Source organism: Lucilia sericata, unplaced genomic scaffold (assembly GCF_015586225.1).
Source record: "Lucilia sericata isolate MDLA Ls3-8-SP2 unplaced genomic scaffold, ASM1558622v1 Contig000337F_arrow, whole genome shotgun sequence".
Taxonomy (NCBI): Eukaryota; Metazoa; Arthropoda; class Insecta; order Diptera; family Calliphoridae; genus Lucilia; species Lucilia sericata.
Genome location: NW_023994357.1, coordinates 114,163 through 137,137, shown reverse-complemented (window position 1 = coordinate 137,137; position 22,975 = coordinate 114,163). Strand labels below are relative to the sequence as shown.

Genomic DNA, 22,975 nt, shown 5'->3' with positions numbered 1-22,975 from the left:
ATAATGTTTTCGTAATAATTGTTTTTTGATAGTTTTAATTAACTGGTTATTTGTTGTTTTTAACGTTAACACATATGTATAATTTGTAGTTTACTTGACTATAAAAGGTAGGTATTAAAAATCAACTCCTGAGGGTCCTTGACGATCAGCTTTGACTTGTGAACGTTGACGTTTAACAAATAAACGTTCTCGGGCTGCTTTTTCTTGTCTAAAAAGAGAGGAATTAAATTTGGCTTTGAGTTAAAGCTGAGCTAGAAGTTTAGAACTAAACAGAAGTAAAACTAATCTAGAACTTAACTAAAATTGAAATAAACCTATACTAGGACTGGAGTAGAATTGAACTAGAACTAAACTAGAACTGAACTAGAACTTAACTAGAACTGAACTAGAACTGAACTAGAACTGAACTATAACTGAACTAGAATTGAACTAAAACTAACTGGAACTGAACTAAACCTAACTAGAACTGAACCAAAACTTAAATAGAACTGAACTGGAATAGAATTAGAACTGAACTAGAACTAAAACTTTCTCACTCCTGGTTGCATTCATATTGAAAAAATATAAGTTTACCTTTTTCTTATTTTCTCTAGAGTTTCTTCGGAAGTAGGAGCAGCCTCGTACTCATGGTCCCTTATGATATTTCTCAATTTTTCTAAAGCATCTGCTAAATTCATTTGTTGGGAACGAGTTAAATCACTTTTGATAACATAGTAACCTTCTTTGGTGATTTTATTTTCCAACTACAAAAAAAATACAAAACAAATGAAAGAATCTAAAAATTTGTTCCCAAAGTAATAAACTTACAGAAGCCAATAATTTTGCTCTAGTTTTCTCCGGTATCCAATCTGCTTCGCTTAATTTAAAGCGAACATCTACTTTGGTGTTGACGGTATTCACATGTTGGCCCCCAGGTCCTGAACTGCGACTGTAGGTGATTTCCAATTTATTTATGGGTATGAAGCCAGAAAATTTATCATCTTTGTTGGCAGGCTATATAAAATAAATTGATAATTATAGTTCCTTAACAAAAATAATGGTTAGCTTTACCGGTGGAGGTGTGTAGAGTTGTAGCCGACTATTGGGGTAAATCTTGTCCAACGATAAATCACTTTTGAATGACAAGTTTCTTCCTAGTACGGCAGCTGATGTATAGGTTTTTTCCAAGTTCGAGTGACTTAGCACCGAAATAAAACTTCTGCAGATCTTATTCATTTCAGAAATTAAGAAAATTTCGGAAAATTTTATAATTTAAAAGAAAAAACGTTCTTGTATGTTTTCGTAACACCAGTATAGACGAACAGCTGTTTTTCCATGTTGCCAGCTTATTTGCTTAAGAGTTGCCAATCGAACGATTGAATTTAGTTATAGTTTGAGAATCACACCATATATTTATTTTCATTATGGTTTGGAAGTCACTGCTTTTCATAATAAATATAACAAAAACAGTGTGGTTAATAGTTTTGCTTCTTAAAAATAGTAAAAACAGCTAAATTATCATTACTTAACAGCTGTTACAAAAAACGTGGAATTCGATTTGTTTTGTTGAGTTTTCTTTATTTATATTTTTTAGAAAATTATTTGTTTATTTTGACAAAAAATGGAAGTTGACCATGAGGAATCCAAGGTAACAGAAATATTTTCCATTTTACATACAAACTAACCTGTTTCCATTCTCCAGATCTCCATTAAAAATCCCATACACAAAATAATACGTGAACGTTCTGCAGAAATTGTTTCAGGAGGCAATGTTTTCTATAATCCTGTACAAGAATTTAATCGCGATTTAAGTATTTCTGTGTTAAACGTGTTCTTTAAACGCTTGCTTAAAGAAAGGCAGCAGAAACTTTTAAAGAAAAGTAAAAAGGATACAAATGGTAATGCCGCTGATGAAACTGACAAATGTGAAAAGGAATATAAAGCTGGTACTAAATATGAAGATGGTTTGAGAATATTGGAAGCTTTGTCAGCTACTGGCTTACGTAGTATACGTTATGCCAAGGAAATTGCTGGTGTCAAAGAAATTATAGCCAATGATTTGTCCAAACAGGCGGTAGAGGCCATTAGGGAGAATATTAAACATAACCAGGTGGAACATTTAATTGAACCCAGTCATGCAGATGCCATGTAAGTATTGATTCTTTTTTTCTATAAGTTTCAGAGCTTGAATAACTGATTATTTCCGTAGGACTCTTATGTATTTGTCTACATCAAATGGCAAACAATTCGATTGCATTGATTTAGATCCCTATGGCTGCCCAAACCGTTTCCTTGATGGTGCCATACAGTCATTAGTGGATGGTGGTTTGCTGCTGGTTACAGCTACCGATATGGCCGTTTTGGCCGGCAATGCTCCAGAGGCCTGTTACGTTAAATACGGTTCGGTACCTTTACGCATGAAATCCTGCCACGAAATGGCTTTACGTATTTTGTTACATTGCATTGAAACTCATGCCAATCGTTATGGCAAATATATCGTTCCTTTACTAAGTATTTCGGCTGATTTTTATGTTCGTATCTTTGTACGTGTCTTTAGTAGTCAAGCAATGTGCAAATTTAGCATGAGTAAACAATCGATGATTTATCAATGTTGTGGCTGTGACACATATACTCTTTATCCTTTGGGCACTATTAAACCCAATCCTACAGCTTCAAATCCCAATCAAGTGAAATTTGGTATACCCACCGGACCGCCAGTGGGCATGAGCTGTGAACATTGTGGTCAGAAACACCATGTAAGTAATGAAGCATATAACTAAAACTGAATTGGAACTGAACTAAAACTAGTCCAGAACATTTTCAAAAGAATGTAAATAAAATACATAATTTACATATTTTTCTTTCAGTTGGGTGGTCCCATTTGGTCAGATCCCATACACGATAAAACGTTCGTACAAGAATTGCTAGATGCAATCGATGTGGAGCCCTTATCGGAATTGGGTACACAAAGACGTTTAATCGGTATGTTAACGGTGGTGCAGGAAGAATTGGACGAAGTACCACTCTACTATACATTGGACAAATTATGTTGTGTTTTAAAATTGGAAATTGTGCCTATATTGAAGTTCCGTTCGGCTTTACTAAATGCCGGCTATAAAGTGTCATTCTCTCACGCCTATAAAAATTCCATTAAAACAAATGCACCTGCTTCAGTGTTATGGGATATTTTAAGATGTTGGAATAAACGTCATCCCGTTAAGGAGGAGCGCATGATTGATGGCACACCCATTAAGGCAATTTTAAGTAAAGCCTGTACACAAGAATATAATTTTGATACAATACATCCTGAAGCAAATCCTAAAAGTAGAAAACAAGCTTTATCCAGATTTCAAGCAAATCCAACAGCACACTGGGGTCCAGGCACCAGAGCAACTATAATGTAAGTTTGATTTTGTTTTTAAATATTTCTAAAATATAAATTTTGTTCTTTCATTTTGTAGGGTGGGAGAAGATAAAGTGGCCAAAAGTTTTCGCAATCAAAATAAGAAACAAAAACATAAAGCCACTGACTCAGAAGAGGTTAATTTAAATGATGATGAGAACAAGGAAGTTCAGAAAACTAAACAACCTAAATTAGAAGAGGCCGATAAAAGTTGATTTAAGTTAAACAATGTTTTATTTTATTAAACAATTTACAAAGATTTTTATTTTGTAAAAATTATAAAAAGAAAATTTTAATATTTATATTTAATAGCGGAAAAAGTTACCATCGGCTGGTTGACGCGAATAGCCATTGTTGACCAGTTGGGTATGAGGACCACTATTTATTAATTTAACACTATGAGGAGACAATTTTTCCTTGAGACCACCTTTAAAAGGATATTTATAAAAACTTAATTTTGTTTATTAGCAAGTTAAAACTCTACTTACCTATCTTCAAAGGATGCCCAATCAATTCCGGTTTCTCCAGGGGTATATCACGGGTATTTCTTAAAACCCGAAATGTTTGCGGTAATCTCTGGCAAGTCTCCACTTGCAAAACAAAATCTACCTTTTCGGGAAAATAATCACGCGAATGTACATAACGTGATTGCAATTGAAAATCTAGCGAATCTTTTGGTATTTTTGCACAGGCCATAAACCGCTTGCAACCTCTAACAGAGGCCAAGGTTTGATGATAGTAAAGACGTTCATGAGGCTTCAAATTTGCATGCCAACATTTGTTGGATTCAATATTATTAGGTTTTGGCATGGGACATATAAGACGTCCCTCCCTTTCCAAATAAGGCGCATAGGAATGATTACGTACTCTTAACATTCTTTAGCGTTAGTTAATGGAAACAAAAATGGGTTTTTCTTATAAATTGGACAGATTATAAACTAAATTGAAAGAGAAAATTTGTATATTTGAATCAATTTGTTGTTTGACAGTAGTAAATAACTGTAATGTTGCTAGGGAAATGGAAAATGTTTATACATGTTATCGATATTGATTAGAGTTTATAATCACCCCTATTCTGCACTTCAATTTAAATCGAAATTTTCTCCATTTGTCATCTTTGTAATTTCCATAATTTTCACGACGTTAAAGAATTTTCGCATATTTTTAGTTTTATCAAGAATTTCACTAAAAAAAGATAAAATTTTCACCGAAAACCTAAATTTCTATTACAAATCCGAATTCTTAAAAAAGTGTCGCATTAGAAAGTGAAATTTTCACCAATTTTTTTCACTTAACATTAAATCTATCGCTTAAATTTCTCTAAAGATCGGTAATTCTCTAGAAAAGGATGTTTTCACTAAAATTCGAATTTTTAACTTTAAACTCGATATTTTCACGGATAACCTAAATTAATTTTGTGAAACCAAAAATATTAAAATATCGTTAATTACGTTAAAAATATATATTTCTTTACGCTAAAAATCGATATTTTCACTAAAAATCTATAACTTCACTAAAAATCTAAGTTATCATTAAAAATCCAAAATCATACTAAAATGTCCCATTAGAAAGTGAAATATTCACCAAAATTTTTTTTCACTTAACATTAAATCTATGACATAAAATCTAAATTATTTTCACTAAAGATAAGTAATTCACTAGAAATGGATGTTTTCACTGAATTTCGAAATTTTAACTTAAAACTTGATATTTTCACGGAAAACCTAAATTTTTACTAAAAATCTATAATTTCACTAACAATCTATATTTTTAAGGAATATCTTTAACTAAGACAAAAATCGATATTTTTACGGAAACATGTCAATTTCGCTAAAAAAACGATATTTTCACTAAAAATCGACAATTTCACTAAAGAAGCTAAATTTTCACTAAAAATCAGATTTTTCACAAAAAAATTTTATTTTCACTAAAAATTTATATTTTTACGGAATATCTTTAATAAATAATATTTTCACTAAAAATCTAAAATTTCACTAAAAATTTATATTTTCATTTCGCTAAATATCTAAATTTTTTACGAAATATATTTTACTACGCTAAAAACTGATATTTTCACTAAATATTTATAATTTCTCTAAAAATGTATATTTTCGTTAAAAATCTATATTTTCACTTATAATCGATATTTTCCTTGAAAATCTAACTTTCACCAAATATCTAAATTTTCACTTAAAATCCAACTTTTTATTCGAAAAATTTTCAATGAAAATGACCGATTATTCACATGGATATTTCCATAAAGAATCAAAATTTTTATTAAAAATCGTGTTTTCACTGAAAATTCATATTTTCACTAAAAATCGATAATTTTGCTAAAAATCTATATTTGTACCTAAAATCGTAAATTACGTTAAAAATCTATTATTTTATAGAAAATCGATAATTTCCCATATAAATCGATATTTTCATTAAAAGTCGATAATTTCACTAAAAATCGATAGTTTCACGAAAAATATATATTTTCTTAAAAAATTTACATTTTCACTAATCGATAATTTCCGAGAAAATCAAATATTTACAGAAAATTAAAATTTCCCATTAAAGTCAAATCTATCACAGAAAATCGTTATTTCCTATTAAAAACTGATCGTCGGTTTTTTTATGAAAATCGTAAATTTTCGCTGAAACTCGATAAATTCAAATTTGATATTTTTCACAAAGAATTGTATTTGGCCTCAACTTTCTTAATATTTCTTTTCTGAGGCTATTTAAAGACAATATTATATTATCCTTTCTTTTAAATGTAATTAAATAAAAACAACAAAATTTGTTTATTACGTTTTAAAAAAAATTTATTTTATTTTTTTTTAGTTAAAAATAGAAAATAAGTATAATTTTAAGAATAATGATAACCTGAAAAAAATGTTATTAGTAAAATAAAATTCCATAAGTACTTACATGTTTCCCAGAACTTTCCCAGTAGCCCCCAAAAGTTGCAAAATAAACGACCAGCTTAAACGTAGCAGTAGAAGTTGTAGTCCTGATTGCCACATAAACCTGTGCTATATTAATTTTTTTTTTTTTTTTTGTGATAAAAAAAACAAAACGATCGAAAACGAACAGCTACTAAACACCAACCAACCGATCATACATATACTGCAAACAAGGAGGTGCTCTCATATATATTTTCTTTCCTAAGGTCTCGTTGTAGAAGAGGATACACTATGAAATACTTTTAGAAAACTGGAAACCTGCTTTTATCTGTTATAGTGAATGATGAAATCACCGCAAACTCTAGCTAAGATTAAACATACACAACTCCCACGAACCAAGAACCACCATATATCATATATCAGCAACACCACTAGATCTGTGTTGTGCACATGTGAGAAGTACGATGAAACGCACGAAAGGTTTTATTTTACACAGCACAGCGCTCTATCACGCACGCAACAGGATGTATGAGAAAAATAACTGGGGACGGCATGTGTTCTGTTACAAAAACAAAGACGAATGTGAAATGTGTGCTGCTTATGCTTTCGATTAAACTACAATAATACACCGAGCGAGTACTGCTGACTGACTACTTCTGCGCCGTATGCTGCTTGCTTTGTTTTTTGGTTCTTGGTTGGACAAGTTCTACAAATTTTTTTTTGATTACGTTAGTTTGTTAAAGAAGTGTTAATAAAAATCACCTTTTTGATGCAGTGGAAAACAAAAAGGCTGAAGAGGGATGGGTGGTAGTAGTAGTAGTAGTACATAGAGACTAGTTACAGCAGACAACATAATCAATCAGCAACCGCTTCAGAAGAGTTATTCTATCTAACAGCTTTTAGATTATGTTATGCAAAAGTAGCAACAACAGCAGTCACAGCAGCAGCAGCTACACAGCAACAATAAAACCGTTTACGCAGCTTGAATTAATATGGTGCTTACACGAGTTTTTTTGTAAGCAGCACGCGCTCTTTACACAGCTTACTCCCTCTCTCTCTCTCTCTTTCACACACTCTTTCTCTGCACTTCATCAATTACATTTTTAATAATGACTATTTTTTTATACTGGTTAAATTTTTTGTTTTTTACACTTTTCAGCCTGCCTGACATGACTGCCTTTCTGCTTAAATTAACCAGCCAACAAACCGCTTTAAATGCCTGCATTATATAAAATGGTTTATGATTATTATAATTGTTTTTTGTGTGTTGTTTTTTTTAGAAATAATAGCAGCAAATTAAAAAAATAGAGTTGTAGTAAAAGGAGAACAAAAAATAGGGGCTTTAAAGTTTTTCTTTAACATGGATTTCCTGTAATAAACTTGATAATATTTTGTCAGATTTAAGCTATTAAGTTTTCTTTTCTATCGAAATACAAAGTAAATCCCCCCCTAGCATGTTCCTAATCCGTCTCTTCCTAAGCCTTTTTTTAAGTTCAGCACATTTTTGTATCAAAATTTTTAAGCAAATACTAAGTTTTGTTTGTATTTTTTACGTTTTTTTTTTTATTAATTACATTTGAAGGGAGTTTTGGTAGGCTCTAAAATGTCTACTAAATATGTATTATTTTAAACAAATGCAATTGCAAACATACGATTACAATTGTGTTATTTAAGATATTTATGTGTGTGTGTGTATACAGAGATTAATACCAATAGAATGTATGAATTTATTTAGTTATTTAATTAATATATTTCTTCTTTTTTCAATGGTGGCAATTATTACTTTGTTTGGTTTTCTTTTTTTTTGTTTTTTGAGACACTATTTTTATGTGATAAAAAAGATAATCAATTTCACCTTTTCCTGGTGAATTTTCGTTATAATTTTGATATTCTAAATTATAAAGAATATATGATTAAAAGAAAGCTGACGACTTACAAATTAAAGAATGTAATATAATGGGGAAATGTTTAAATATAATTTAAACATTTTTTATACAGCTTTTTGTTGTTGTTGTTGTTTGTAAAACAAAAACAAATGGATTTTGTTTTTGATTTCCAAAAAAAAAAAAAATGTGTGTTGACGTAGTAAATTAAAAGTAAAATGTTTAAAAATTAAAGGATTATTAATTATATACCTGCTGATAAGACACAGCAACGTATTGTTAAAAATAAGTGTAAAATACATGTCCCCAAGAAGCCATTTTCCATAACGGTTTGAATAGAGACCTATATGTGGAAATGTTAAGAAAAGACAAGGACAAAACTTAACTAAAAGATCTAATAACAAATAACTAACAATAATAATAATTTACCTTTTTATTTTTGCACATCTAAGTAATAAAACCTTTTTCTTGTTTTAGTTGTTGAGAAAAAAAGGTTTTATTATTTAAGATCTACTACGACTACGGGAGACACTGCGTCCTCTGTCGGCACCACCGCCACCACTACTGCCTATAGCGCCCAAACCATTTCGGCTGCCACTGCGGCTAAGGGAACGTCTTACGGGACTGCGTGAAAATTTATTACGTCTCACGGGTGAACGACTCTGTGGAGAACGTGAACGTGAATATGAACGACGACGTGGACTGCGAGAACGACGACGAATGGGAGAACGTGAACGACGACGGCCACCACCTCCACGGCGATTATTATTACGTCTGTTGTTTGATGGTGAAGTGGGTCGGCCATAACGTGCCATTTGTACACGCAACTCCCTACCGTCTAATTTGCGTCCATCCATAGCTTCAAGAGCTTCTTCGGCATCACGTTTGTCATAGAATCTAGAAGTAAATAAAGAGAGGAATTTATTTATTAATTGTTGTAAGGAAATATTTAAAGTTATGTTATATTTGTAATATAATATTTCTATCATAAAAACTTAAAAGAATTATTAAATTATATTTTAAAATTCCTATTTCTTAAATTTGTAGCTTTCGTACGTATGTTGTCTAGTAAAGATGCGTAGACAACCGTTGCAAGTTAAAAACTAATTATTATAGCAATTTTTCTTAAAACAACTTTTTAGGAAATGTTAAAAATTGTTCATTTTTTTATAATTAAAAATTGCAACATTTTAGACATATTAAAACTACTGATATGCTTTTATTTAAAGATTAATAAGGTCTTTTTGAGTACGTCGTGATATCGATAAATAAACTTTTGATAGTAGTCAACAGACTCGTCTGTAGACTATAGTGAAGTTCATAGTCTAGAATGTAGTAAAGTCTATGGTCTAGTATATACATATATGTAAAATAGTCTATAATCTAGTCTAGTCCATACTCTAGTATATAGTGTAGTTCATAGTCTAGTCTTGTATATAGCCTATTCTATAGGCTATATAGTAACTATACTATAGATATATAGTCTAGTCTATAGTATTGTCTAAAAACTATTCCATAGTCTAGTCTATAGTCTAGTCTATAGTCTAGTCTATAGTCTAGTCTATAGTCTAGTCTATAGTCTAGTCTATAGTGTAGTCTATAGTCTACTCTATAGTCTAGTCTATAGTCTAGTCTATAGTCTAGTCTATAGTCTAGTCTATAGTCTAGTCTATAGTCTAGTCTATAGTCTAGTCTATAGTCTAGTCTATAGTCTATAGTCTAGTCTAGTCTATAGTCTAGTCTATAGTCTAGTCTATAGTCTAGTCTATAGTCTAGTCTATAGTCTAGTCTATAGTCTAGTCTATAGTCTAGTCTATAGTCTAGTCTATAGTCTAGTCTATAGTCTAGTCTATAGTCTAGTCTATAGTCTAGTCTATAGTCTAGTCTATAGTCTAGTCTATAGTCTAGTCTATAGTCTAGTCTATAGTCTAGTCTATAGTCTAGTCTATAGTCTAGTCTATAGTCTAGTCTATAGTCTACTCTATAGTCTAGTCTATAGTCTAGTCTATAGTCTAGTCTATAGTCTAGTCTATAGTCTAGTCTATAGTCTAGTCTATAGTCTAGTCTATAGTCTAGTCTATAGTCTAGTCTATAGTCTAGTCTATAGTCTAGTCTATAGTCTAGTCTATAGTCTAGTCTATAGTCTAGTCTATAGTCTAGTCTGTTGTTTCAAAATTTAAATATTCCATGACTGCCATATATACGAATAACTTTATTTGTAATACTTGTAGCTTTCGTACGTATGTTGCCTAGTAAAGATGCGTAGGCAACCGTTGCAAATTAAAAGCTTTTTTATAGCATTTTTTTATATAAATCAATTTTATAGTAAAATAGATTTAAATCAATAAGAAAATGCTAAAATATTACTAAATTATTTCAAATTTATTGCATTATTTGATATTCTAATATATTAAAAACTAATGGGAACGCAAATGAACTGGGCAGAAGGGGTGAAGGAATGTCTAATTTCCTTTGCCACAACTATACAATTTTTATAGCCATTTATCTTTAAAGTTTTATACCCTTATTCTATAACTTAAAAAAATTCATTAATATTGTTATGAAAACAAATTGCAAAAAAAATTAAAAATAAATAATAAATGTAGCTTTCGTACGTATGTCGCCTAGTAAAGATGCGTAGACAACCGTTGCAAATTAAAAGCTTTTTTATTGCACTTTTATTTAGTAAATCCATATTATAGTAAAAAATAGATTTAAATTAATTAAAAAAAGTGCAAAACTTATAAAATAATTTGTTAAATTTGTAGCTTTTTTCTTCATTGTAATATAAAGGCTGATGAGATCGCTGATGAACCGGACACAAGGGGTTTATAGCTATATTCTTTGCTAAAGCTCCTGGATTTTACCAACTAAACCTAGCATAAACTTAACACCAAGTCAACCTTAACCACTAATTGGGTTGGATAGTGTGATTTTAAACATATTACTGCGTAAAAGAATCCTCTGTATGACAATGGTATATCACCTCTGTGGTGAAGGGATATAGAGGTCCTTAAAACGATCCTAAGATATCTAACTATTATCATTCCCTTATGGAAATTTACGTTAGCAACAAGATGGCTAGCACCTATTTATTATGAATAACAACCATTTCCTTATGGAAATTTACTTTAGCAGTAAGATAATTAAAATTCAAAATAATTAAGTTATTTCTTTCCAAATTGGACATTTGATTAGGCCATACACACAACAATTTCCTGATTATTTAATTCATCAAAATGGATTCCAATTAAAACCAAATGACTAAAACGGGTTATAAACAATACTACTTTTAAGTAGATGGCTCAAAAATTAACTCCTAGTAGACAAATATTACAATTATGCCCACCCCATTTTTTTAGTGTACACTATTGCAATCCAATAATAAAAACACACACACACACAAGTAGTATTTTTTAAGTACTAAAACCGGCGCATCAAAAAACCAACGCAAAAATGTCCAATGATATTATAAAAACAAAAGTTAATGCGTAGTTTAAATAACAAGCAAAAAAATTTCCAGTTCTTACTACTACACTAATTAATGATAATACAATAAAACAAATAAAAACTTAACAAAAAACCGATAAAAAAAACACTTACCTAACAAAGGCAAAGCCACGACTTTCACGGGTATAACGATCGCGTGGGATGTAAATGTCTCCAACATCACCGCAACGTTCAAAAACTCTGCGTAAATCTTCTGGTGTAGTACGATATGTTAAATTATCCACCTACAATAGTTGCAAAAGAGAACAGAAAACATTTATTAAACAATTTCAACTTTTAGCACTTTAAAACAATTCTTAATGAAATTTTATCAAATAAAAAGACGCCATTTTGTTTTTACCCACCGCAGGCGTTAACCCAATTGAAAATTTTCCAATTTGTTGGGAAAAAAAAGCGTTAGAAAATCTTACCTTAAGGGATATCATTCCATCTATACGTGGCGGTGGGCGACCACTGTTATTATTGTTGTGATTCATCTTGCGGCTATTAATTTTGACAAATTTTTATTTAACACAAATTAGAAAAAATTCTTTTATCTCGTGGCTATTTTATTTTTCTTCTGATATAAATCACAAATATGGTGGAGAAACACGTCCACACGGCAAGAAAAGTCAAATACAAATGAACGAATTCATTGCCATAGTTGCCAATCGCTGCTGATTAATTTTTTTCCATTTGTCTGGCAGCCTTGTTGAGTTGCCTTGCCAACATTTATGGGGCAAGGTTTGTTTGATAATAGCATAGAGATGACTCTGAGTTTCCACAATGTCAAATCACATATGAAAAAAAGTTACGTTTATTGAAACCACACCTCATGCAAATTGCTTTGCGAATTCAGAGAGTTTTTACTGCGACGGAACAGACGGCCCTCGGCAGGAAACGTGGATTATATTATGCATCAAGATTTATAGGGTTATATGTATTTTCCCTCTATTTGGAATGCCGTAACTTTATTTGGAATGTTTTGTACACAAACTTAGAACAAAAACTTCTATTAGCCCTATGATTTTGGAGTCTATACTTCAAACTTTTATAAACTAGATTTAAGCAGAAAATTTTATTCAAAAATGCTTTGTATTTTTATAATTGGATTATTTTTTTTCTCTCAGACAATTCAATAAATTATCTTAAAGGCCAAATAGACTACACAAGCTGCTTGACAAACATATTGAATTTTTGTCAAACCATTTGTATGGTTTATATTCATTAATAAAAAATTTTTCAAAAAAAATACATTTCTAAAAAAATTAAGAGTCCACAAAAACGTGAAAAAATCGGTGTTTGTACGAGCAATGTTTGCGTAGTGTGTGTGCGAATGAAAAAAGTATGTTTGATAAGCAGCTTGTGTAGTCTATTTGGGCCTTTACGAATTATTTGAATAAAATCTAAATTAAGTTAATTTAATTAACCCATTTAAAATTAACCAACCGTATTCGGAAATAATTAAATGTTAAAAAATTACATATATTTTGGAAGTTTGTACAAAACTAATTGTAAAATCACAGAAATATTTATATTTTTCAAAATAATCTTTTTATACAACTCAAATTTCTTTAAGTGTTTTCGCACCAAAAACATTTTTTGACATTCTTCTTCAATACTGCTTTCGTATAAAAACTTGGCATTACCAAATTAACCAATTTACATTGAGTTGCCAACTTACAAATCTGACTTTGACGTATACCCACCAAAGACTTTCGCCAGGTCGGCTTAAAACCGTCGTATATGTTTCAATAACGCCGTCAAATATGTATCAACTTATGACGGCTTGAAATTTAAAAAATTTTACCATACAAAAAAACTTTTTTTAAATTAAGAAAGCTTGCTTTTTGCTTTCGTTTTTGTTATTAATTTTAAAAAGTCGGAAAGCTGAAAAGTAATTTTACTTAAATTGTAAAAAATTTAAAAGAAAAAATCAAAATTTGACTTTTTGGACAAAATTCGTCTTATAGAATCCTTATCAAAACATATATGATAACAGAGGTTTTATATGTAAAAATCGGGATTTTAAATATTTAAAATTCCGCTTTTAATCTCTGTTTATTACAAAATTAAAAACACATAAAATACTTAAGTCTTCATAACACAGGTTTTATATAAGACAATTTTCCAAAATACAGATTTTTTCAAAATCCCGCTTTTCAATCACCTCAGATTTCAATATTATTCAATAAAAATTTAAACTTTGCCGACTTACAGTCGATTTTAGGTTGACGGCGTAATTTTTAATGGCAACAGCCGTTAATGTTTGTCGGCACAGGGCTCTGTATCTACGTGGCCATTTTAAGTGATTGGAAAACGAATAGTTGTGGTTAACTTTTTTTAAATTGTGTTCAATAATTTTAAATACAATTAAATAGAAAAAAAGCAAAAAAAGTGCTCCTTTTTACCTAACCACTTTTGGCACCTAAGCGTATTTAAATATTTCATAAATTCCAAAGCAGGTGTGATAATTTTTGTCACAAAAATAATTCTTACGTTCTTCGTACGGTGTTGGTTGAAATTCCTTTGTCGTCGAAACTAGTGAAAAACGTGATTTTCGTGAAACGAGACAAGAAAAAAGAAAGCGTAAAAATATTATAATTCAAGTAAAGAGGAGGGAATGTGTAACAAAAAATAGAAAGGTGTAAAAAATATTAAAAAAAAAATAGTTAAAAAAGAACCAAGTAGCCGAGGAAGTTGAAGTTTTTTCAAGAAACGTGTCTCCGTCTGTTACTGAATCCAACGAAGTAGCAGAAACGCAGTGGTGGACAGGAGTCAACAGAAAAGAAATATATAAAAAAAGCATAGGAAAATTATCGAAGGTTATCTCTACTAGCTCTAACCCAACCGCCGGAGTACAAGAAGAAGTAAAAGAAGCAAAGAGAGTTTAGAAGAGAGTGCGTGTTTTGAAAAGTAAGTCGACAAATAAAAATAACAAAAAAATTTAAGAAATTTCACAATGGCTCAGGATAATGCGGAAATGTCCACAAAATTCTCCACATTAAATGTAAATGCTGCTGAATTTGTACCAAGTTTTACTAGTTTCAGTGCTGCCGCTAGTACTACTCCCCTAAGTAGTGACAACACACCGGCAGCAGCTACAATTGCCCACATGGACACAGCCAGCGTGCCAGCTTCTGCCAGCGGCACTCCTGCCACCACACCTAATTCGGAGGCATCCGGTTCAGGTTCCACAAACGCTCTCAATCAGGCCGACGTACCGCCAGCGGAATCACCCATGCAAACGTCACCCATAAAGACTGCGGCCGCAGCTGCACCTGTAGAAAATATCAACACAGCCGATAAAATTGCAGCCAATAATGGTAATGGTAAATATCGAAAAAATATATCAGAAAATTTATTCGGTTTGGGGTGCAGATTGCACTCTTAACTGACGTCATGACAACATGACATTTTTTCTAAAAAAAAAGAAACTAACTTTGTAAACATCTTGTTCTTTGCCCTAGGAGTAGTTAGTTATAGATCGTTATAGTTGTTGTTGTCGTTCATGGTGTTGTTGTGGTCATTAACCACTAGTTGTTTGCTTCTAACGTTTTATTTAAGGAGTGTTAAGTTTTTTCTTTCATTACAATTTGTTGAATTTTTTTCTTTCTTTTTTTGCTCTAACTACCTACAACCTAACCTCAAATTTATAATGGGGTGGCATTGAATTATTCTATTCTATTTTTAATATTTGTTAAATAAAACAATTTACAAATAAGTATTTGAGGAGTATTTAATTGAAGATGTTTCTATTGTTATTATTATTTAATAATTATAAATTTGTGATTAATTTAAAATTTCTTTTTTTGTGATTGTTTTTGTTTGTGTACTTGTGTGTGTGTGTGTGACATTTTGCTTGTCACATTTTTCTCTTCAATTCTTCATTCAACACTATTTTTCTTCATTTGCAATTTTTTAAACATTTTTTTTTTGTGTGTTATTGACACGTTAACTTTTTCTTATTTTATTTTGTATTCAATTTATTAACAAAAAAATGTAATTATTTAACTCTATGTGAGGTGTTTGTTAATAGTGAGTGTTATGTGTTGTTAAACATGCTGAAGATAGTGGTTATAGGAGATACCTAATAGTAGATTTTAAAAGTTTTTAAAGAAACTTGAAATTTTGAATGGTAATTGTTTAATTTTATTAAACAAATCATATTTTTTAATATTTCCAGGGAAACTTTTTCGGCAGAAACGTAGTTTCAGAGTCCTGCTTACGCGAATATATTTTTAATTTTCAGATTTATATTGAGTTCTAAATGTATTATCTACTTGAAGTCTAGTCCATAGTCTAGTGTCTATAGTCTAGTCTAGTGTCTATAGTCTAGTCTATAGTCTAGTTTCTATAGTCTAGTCTAGAGTCTAGTGTCTGTAGTCTAGTCTATAGTCTAGACTATAGTTTAGTCTGTAGTCTAGTCTAGTGTCTATAGTCTAGGCTATAGTCTAGTCTAGTGTCTATAGTCTAGGCTATAGTCTAGTCTAGTCTATAGTCTAGTTTATAGTCTAGTCTATAGTCTAGTCTATAGTCTAGTCTATAGTATAGTCTATAGTCTAGTCTATAGTCTAGTCCATAGTCTAGTCTATAGTCTAGTCTATAGTCTAGTCTATAGTCTAGTCTATAGTCTAGTCTATAGTCTAGTCTATAGTCTAGTCTATAGTCTAGTCTATAGTCTAGTCTATAGTCTAGTCTTTAGTCTAGTCTAGTCTATAGTCTAGTCTATAGTCTAGTCTATAGTCTAGTCTATAGTCTAGTCTAGTCTATAGTCTAGTCTATAGTCTAGTCTATAGTCTAGTCTATAGTCTAGTCTATAGTCTAGTCTATAGTCTAGTCTAAAGTCCAGTCTATAGTCTAGTCTATAGTCTAGTCTATAGTCTAGTCTAAAGTCTAGTCTATAGTCTAGTCTATAGTCTAGTCTATAGTCTAGTCTATAGTCTAGTCTATAGTCTAGTCTATAGTCTAGTCTATAGTCTAGTCTAGTCTATAGTCTAGTCTATAGTCTATCTATAGTCTAGTCTAGTCTAGTCTATAGTCTAGTCTATAGTCTAGTCTATAGTCTAGTCTATAGTTTAGTCTATAGTCTAGTCTATAGTCTAGTCTATAGTCTAGTCTATAGTCTAGTCTAGTCTTTAGTCTAGTCTTTGGTCTATTCTATAATCTAGTCTATAGTCTAGTCGATAGTCTAGTCTATAGTGTAGTCGATAATCTATTCTATAGTCTAGTCCATAGTCTAGTCTATAATCTAGTGTCTAAGGTTTAGTCTATAGTCTAGTCTATACTGTTGTTGTTGTAACAGTTCGACTGGCCGATAGTTCTTTTATGTAGAAAAAACTTTCGGTTGGTACAGCTGTCACTGGGTTGACAATCTTTGGCCGAGTATGACTCGGGTCGTTCCGGAGCGGAGATCCAATTGTCGTGAGAACGACTGTAGTCTGTAATCTAGTCTATAGTCAGTCTATAGTCTATTCTATAGTCTAATCTATAGTCTAGTCTTTAGTGTAGTATTAAAGCATATTATTTATCCCAGCGTATCATAAGAAACCCCTGGGGTCCGCAGACGATTAATATGGAATCTAATACCTGATTTATTTCATTTTTAAGTTTTTTTTAATGAATTCAAAAATTACATTTTTAGAGAAAAATTTAATTTTTAGAAAAAAAATTTAGAGAAAAAAATTTAATTTTTAAAGAAAACTTAAATTAAAATTAAAAAAAATAACATGAAATTTAAAAAATTTAAATTTTTAAAGAATGGTGAAACTTTTAGAGAAACAAATTAATGCAATTAAATTTGTATTAAACGAACACCTTATTATTTATAGAAAACGATCCAGCTGATAGTTGGGATGTTGAAGATGATCCTGTAATAACACCCGATGATGATGATCTAGATGAAAATGACGATACTGAAGGTGAGGCTACACCTAAAGTGTCCAAGAAGAAATTACCAAAAGTTGAAGAGTCACGAAGCAAAAAGGAACACGTAAATGTTGTATTCATTGGTCATGTTGGTAAGAAATTTTTAAACTCGTAAAGAGATCATAAATGATATAATTAATTTTTTCATTCTGTTCCATTACTATTATAGATGCTGGTAAATCAACAATTGGTGGCCAAATCATGTCCTTAACTGGTATGGTAGATAAACGTACTTTAGAAAAATACGAACGTGAAGCCCGTGAAAAATCTCGTGAAAGTTGGTATCTCTCATGGGCTTTGGATACAAATCAAGAGGAACGTGACAAAGGTAAAACGGTGGAAGTGGGTCGTGCCTATTTCGAAACGGAACGTAAACATTTCACCATACTCGATGCTCCTGGTCACAAGAGTTTTGTGCCCAATATGATTGGTGGCGCTGCTCAGGCTGATTTAGCTGTTCTTGTCATATCGGCGAGAAAAGGTGAATTCGAAACTGGTTTTGATCGCGGTGGGCAGACACGCGAACATGCTATGTTGGCTAAAACGGCTGGTGTTAAACATTTAGTAGTGCTGGTCAATAAAATGGACGATCCTACGGTCAATTGGGATGAGGCTCGTTACAACGAATGCAAAGACAAGATCCTTCCTTACCTCAAAAAATTAGGTTTTAACCCCGCCAAGGATTTAACCTTTATGCCATGCTCAGGCTTAAGTGGAGCCGGTCTACGTGATATTATACCCGACTCAATATGTCCCTGGTATAGTGGGCCTGCTTTCATTCCCTTCATTGATTTGTTGCCTTCACTTAATCGCAAAGCTGATGGTCCCTTCATTATGCCCATTGTCGATAAATACAAGGATATGGGTACAGTTGTAATGGGTAAAGTTGAATCGGGTACTGCGCGAAAGGGACAAAATTTATTGGTGATGCCAAATAGAGTAAGTTTAGCCTAAATTATATCGAAGTGAAGGCATATTTAATTTGCTTATTTTTTATTTTTTTTTTAACAGACACAAGTAGCTGTTGATCAACTTTGGTCGGATGATGATGAAGTAACATCTGTGGGTCCTGGTGAAAATGTTAAAATTAAACTGAAGGTTAGTTTTTGTTGGTTTTAATGAAATTTTGGGTTTTGTTATAACTTGATTTATATTTTTCAGGGTATTGAAGAAGAAGATGTTTCTCCTGGTTTCGTTTTGTGTGACGCTTCTAATCCTATTAAAACCGGCAAAGTTTTCGATGCTCAAGTTGTTATTTTAGAGCATAAATCAATTATATGTGCTGGTTATTCAGCAGTTATGCATATACATTGTGCAGCCGAAGAAGTTACCGTTAAAGTAAGTAGTTATGACAACTGTTTCTTCTTTTATATAACTAAAATTTTTTTTTTTTTTTTTTCATTTACAGGCCCTCATCTGCTTGGTTGATAAAAAGACCGGCGATAAATCAAAATCACGTCCAAGATTCGTTAAACAAGATCAAGTGGCAATTATGAGAATTGAATGTTCCGGAATGATTTGCTTAGAACAATTTAAACTATTCCCACAAATGGGAAGATTTACTCTTAGAGATGAAAGTAAGTTATAAGACGCATATACAAACTTTTATAGTTCTTTACTTATAAATATTTGGCTTGTTTATCTATTTACAGATAAAACTATTGCTATTGGCAAAGTATTGAAGGTGATCGAGTAAATTGAGCCAAGCTTAATTTTTTTTTAATTTTTCTTGAGTGCTTCAAGCCCCGCCTTTTTAATAAAAAACAAAAACAAATAAAGTAAAGACCTAATTTTACCAGGCTTTTAAGCCCAGCCGTCGTCAAATAGGAAAAAATTGAATACAGTAAATTTAAAGAATAACAAATAAAAATTTAAATGATTTAAAACAAAAAGAAACACACTCACACAAAACCACAACCTATTCTTAAAACAACAACAACAACAAAAAATGAACTTTAATAACGAAACGAACGAAAAACAAGGATCATTATTAAATTATAAAGAAAAAAAAAACAACAAACAAACAAAAAAGTAAGGAAAAATCGTCGTATATAAATATATATTATATTATTACTATTAAATATTTAAAGAAACAAAATGAAAAAAAGAATTATTATTATTATATATGATTAAACTATTATTTTTTTGATTTAAATTATAACAAAACTTTAACTAAACAAAACAACAAATTGGTTTAAACAACAAACAAACAAACACAAAAAGAGTGAAGGATTTTTAACAGCTACAAAAACTACAAAAAACAACCTACTCTCAATTTTACAACTTAAATTTACAAGAACAAAAATTAAGTTACAACAAAACAAAATATTTGTAGTTAATTAGTTACGTTTTTTTTTATTACATACTTAATTTTGTGCTCCTAAGTTTTAAAAAATCAAATTTTATGTATGAATTCTTTTAATTTGTTTTATTTGCTAAACAAAAAAAAAAAAAAAAAAACATTTAAAATGAATGAAAAACAAAAGAAAACATAACACCAATACCAATCACAACTAAAACACTCACTCTTATCATCAAAGAAAGTAAAAAAGTTTATTAGAAAATCTAAAAGAAATAAAACAGAAAAAAAAGGAAAGTAAAGTAAACTTAACTATATAGTCACTATAAAAAAAAACAAAACAAAACAAAAATTACATTAAGCAATTTGCAAAGGCCTACTACCTACAGTCACAGTTAATTTATTTTTATTTTTAAATGAATACCAACAGCTCACTACTCTCCTCATTAAATTCTCGTTTTTTTCCTTACCCTACTTCCTAAATCTTCTAAAGCTGCTGTTTTTAGTTTTAAACAGAAATTTCTTTTAATTTACTTATATTGTATAGCCTTTTTTTGGGATAAACACCAATTTTGTTGCTTTAATTTTTTTTTTTAATTGTTTATAATTTTAATTAATATTATATATATTTTTTGTTTTGTTTAAGCCTTTGCTTATATACATATATACAAAAAATGATCGATCGGATGAAAAGAAAAAAAAAAATCAGTAAAACAAATTATTGGAAAAAACCTCTAAACAATTTTGTTTATTTAATTATTTTTTTTTTATTTTATTTTTTTTTTTTTTTTGTGTTTTTATACATTAGTTGGTGACAAAATTTAATTTTGTTTGGAAAAACCAAAGATCCACAAAGTTTTAATTCAGAGGGACTGTGTAACAACTACAATTCAAAATCATTGGTCATCAGTTGGCAAACCCCTGTGTCTTTAGACAAGTAGAACCGACATAAGTTTTATGTAACGGTTCAGCGGCAAAATTTTCTGGTCTATATCTTGGATTAGAGCTTTTAGTCTGGGCTTTAGTCTAGAAAAACTTTATAATATCTGGAGTTTAGTTTATAATCTGGACTAAAGTCTAGTTTGTCTGGTCTTAAAGTCTAGTCTAGACAAAAAGTATAATCTATAGTCCGGACAAACGTTTAGTCTATAGTCTGGAGTAAAGTATAGTCTATAGTCTGGACTAAAGTCAAGTTTATAATCTGGATTGAAGTCTAACCTATAGTCTGGACTAAAGTCTAACCTATAGTCTGCACTAAAGTCTAGTCTATAGTCTGCACTAAAGTCTAGTCTATAGTCTGCACTAAAGTCTAGTCTATAGTCTGGACTAAAGTCTAGTCTATAGTCTATATAAAAGTATAGTCAATAGTCGGAACTAAAGTCGAGTCTATAGTCTGAACTAAAGTTTATAATCTGGACTAAAGTCTAGTTTATAGTCTGGACTAATGTCTAGTCTATATTCTAGACGAAAGTCTATTCTATAGTCTGGACTACAGTCTAGTATGGACAAAAAGTCTAATCTATAGTCTGAACAAAAGTCTATAGTCTAGACTAAAGTCAAGTTTATAATCTGGACTGAAGTCTAGTTTATAGTCTGGACTAAAGTCTATAGTCTGGACTAAAGTCTAGTCTATAGTCTGGACTAAAGTTTAGTATATAGTCTGGACTAAAGTCGAGTCTATAGTCTGAACTGAAGTCTAGTCTATAGTCTGCACAAAAGTCTAGTCTACAATCGGGACTAAAGCCGAGTCTATAGTCTGAACAAAGTCTAGTCTATAGTCTGGACTAATGTTTAGTCTATAATCTGAACTAAAGTAGAGTTTATAGGCTGGACTAATGTCTAGTTTATAATCTGGACTGAAGTCTAGTTTATAGTCTGGACTAAAGTTTAATCTATAGTCTGGACTAAAGTCGAGTCTATAGTCTGAACTAAAGCCTAGTTTATAAACTGGACTAAAGTCTAGTTTATAGTCTGGTCTAAAGTCTAGTCTATAGTCTGGACTAAAGTGTAGTCTATAGTCTGGACAAAAGTCTATTCTATAGTCTCGACTACAGTTTAGTATGGACAAATAGTCTGAAGAAAAGTCTAGTCTATAGTCTGGACTAAAGTCGAGTTTATAGTCTGGTCTATAGTCTAGTTTATAATCTGTACTGATGTTTAGTTTATTGTCTGGACTAAAGTTTTGACAATAGTCTAGTATATGGTCTTCAGAAAAGACTGCTTTGTAGTCTGGATACAAGTAAAGTCTAGTCTATAGTCTGGACTAATTCTTTAGTCTGGATTTAAATCTAGTCTATAGTCTGGACTAGAGTTAAGCCTATAGTAAAAAATATATAGTCTAGACCAAAGTTTCGTCTATAGTCTAGAATAAACCAAGTCTATAGTCTTGTCAAAAGTCTTGTTATAGTCTAGATTAAGAAAATATAATAAGAAATTCCATTTCGATTCAATGCCCTACGATTTTGTAAGTTGTTTTTTTAGCGAAGTAGCAGAATATTGAAGTTTTCAAAAGTAGAAAATTTCGATTCGAATTGAAATGCAGACTTTTCCACCTCTATATGCATAAAAAAATTTTTAATTTATCAAAGTTTTATAAAACATAATTTTCATATAAATTTTATTTAAAAATCATTCTATATAAGACCTCCTTAATAAGTTTATCAAACTGTAGCCCTCCCCCAGCATTTAGTTTGTGGCATTTCTTTTTAAAAATTTTCGTTTTAAAAATCCCCACATTTCAAAAAGAAAATATTAAGAAAAATATATATTATATTTACAGCTTTAAAAGTTTAATTATATGACAAAAAAAAAAAAACTAACAAAAAATTATTAACAAAAGTGTATAACCATTTAATAATTAAAACATACATACAACAAAATAATTGGTTAATTAAATTAACTTTAAAACAACAACAACAATTCATGAATGCATTTTTTTGTCACCATAACAACTACAACAACTTAAATCCAAAAAAAAAAACTATTATTCAAAATCATTTTTGAAGGTTAACAAATTCCTCTCTTTTTTTTCAATTGAAATATTAATTTATTCAATATAATTAATAAAAACAAAATTTTATAATGAATTGCGAAAAAAATT

General features: G+C 30.6%; 5 protein-coding genes across 10 annotated transcripts; 2 read left to right on the top strand and 3 right to left on the bottom strand.

Annotated features, from left to right (window-relative positions):
- Nucleotides 1-6: 6 nt before the first annotated feature.
- LOC119603794 (peptidyl-tRNA hydrolase ICT1, mitochondrial) lies at nt 7-1,339 on the bottom strand. Its single transcript, XM_037955964.1, has 4 exons — nt 1,051-1,339; nt 808-993; nt 574-743; nt 7-208 (listed from the first exon to the last, which is right to left on the bottom strand). Exons 1-4 carry the CDS (start codon nt 1,213-1,215, stop codon nt 115-117), a joined length of 615 nt encoding a protein of 204 aa, XP_037811892.1. The 5' UTR covers nt 1,216-1,339; the 3' UTR covers nt 7-114.
- A 130-nt stretch (nt 1,340-1,469) lies between these two features.
- LOC119603793 (probable tRNA (guanine(26)-N(2))-dimethyltransferase) lies at nt 1,470-3,693 on the top strand. Its single transcript, XM_037955963.1, has 5 exons — nt 1,470-1,627; nt 1,682-2,127; nt 2,189-2,735; nt 2,847-3,379; nt 3,441-3,693. Exons 1-5 carry the CDS (start codon nt 1,601-1,603, stop codon nt 3,595-3,597), a joined length of 1,710 nt encoding a protein of 569 aa, XP_037811891.1. The 5' UTR covers nt 1,470-1,600; the 3' UTR covers nt 3,598-3,693.
- Nucleotides 3,658-5,078, bottom strand: LOC119603795 (protein C1orf194 homolog). The gene is made up of 2 exons (XM_037955965.1): nt 3,871-5,078; nt 3,658-3,809 (listed from the first exon to the last, which is right to left on the bottom strand). The coding sequence occupies exons 1-2, from the start codon at nt 4,256-4,258 to the stop codon at nt 3,688-3,690; spliced, it is 510 nt and encodes a 169-aa protein (XP_037811893.1). The 5' UTR covers nt 4,259-5,078; the 3' UTR covers nt 3,658-3,687.
- Nucleotides 5,079-7,038: 1,960 nt separating this feature from the next.
- On the bottom strand, nt 7,039-12,310 carry LOC119603799 (serine/arginine-rich splicing factor 2). Of its 2 annotated transcripts, XM_037955976.1 has the most exons (5): nt 12,080-12,310; nt 11,763-11,893; nt 8,589-9,056; nt 8,412-8,502; nt 7,039-7,495 (listed from the first exon to the last, which is right to left on the bottom strand). In XM_037955976.1, exons 1-3 carry the CDS (start codon nt 12,143-12,145, stop codon nt 8,663-8,665), a joined length of 591 nt encoding a protein of 196 aa, XP_037811904.1. In that variant the 5' UTR covers nt 12,146-12,310; the 3' UTR covers nt 7,039-7,495; nt 8,412-8,502; nt 8,589-8,662. The 2 variants fall into 2 exon arrangements, with proteins under 2 accessions (XP_037811904.1, XP_037811903.1); XM_037955975.1 differs by lacking the exon at nt 7,039-7,495 and having other exon boundaries at nt 7,504-8,502.
- Nucleotides 12,311-13,910: 1,600 nt separating this feature from the next.
- On the top strand, nt 13,911-19,607 carry LOC119603796 (eukaryotic peptide chain release factor GTP-binding subunit ERF3A). 5 transcript variants are annotated; one of them, XM_037955968.1, is made up of 8 exons: nt 13,911-14,564; nt 14,694-14,980; nt 17,480-17,668; nt 17,746-18,515; nt 18,588-18,674; nt 18,738-18,914; nt 18,985-19,153; nt 19,229-19,607. In XM_037955968.1, the coding sequence occupies exons 2-8, from the start codon at nt 14,764-14,766 to the stop codon at nt 19,270-19,272; spliced, it is 1,653 nt and encodes a 550-aa protein (XP_037811896.1). In that variant the 5' UTR covers nt 13,911-14,564; nt 14,694-14,763; the 3' UTR covers nt 19,273-19,607. The 5 variants fall into 5 exon arrangements, with proteins under 5 accessions (XP_037811896.1, XP_037811897.1, XP_037811894.1 ...); XM_037955969.1 differs by having other exon boundaries at nt 14,685-14,980; XM_037955971.1 differs by having other exon boundaries at nt 13,957-14,564; nt 14,694-14,974.
- The last annotated feature ends 3,368 nt before the right edge of the window (nt 19,608-22,975 follow it).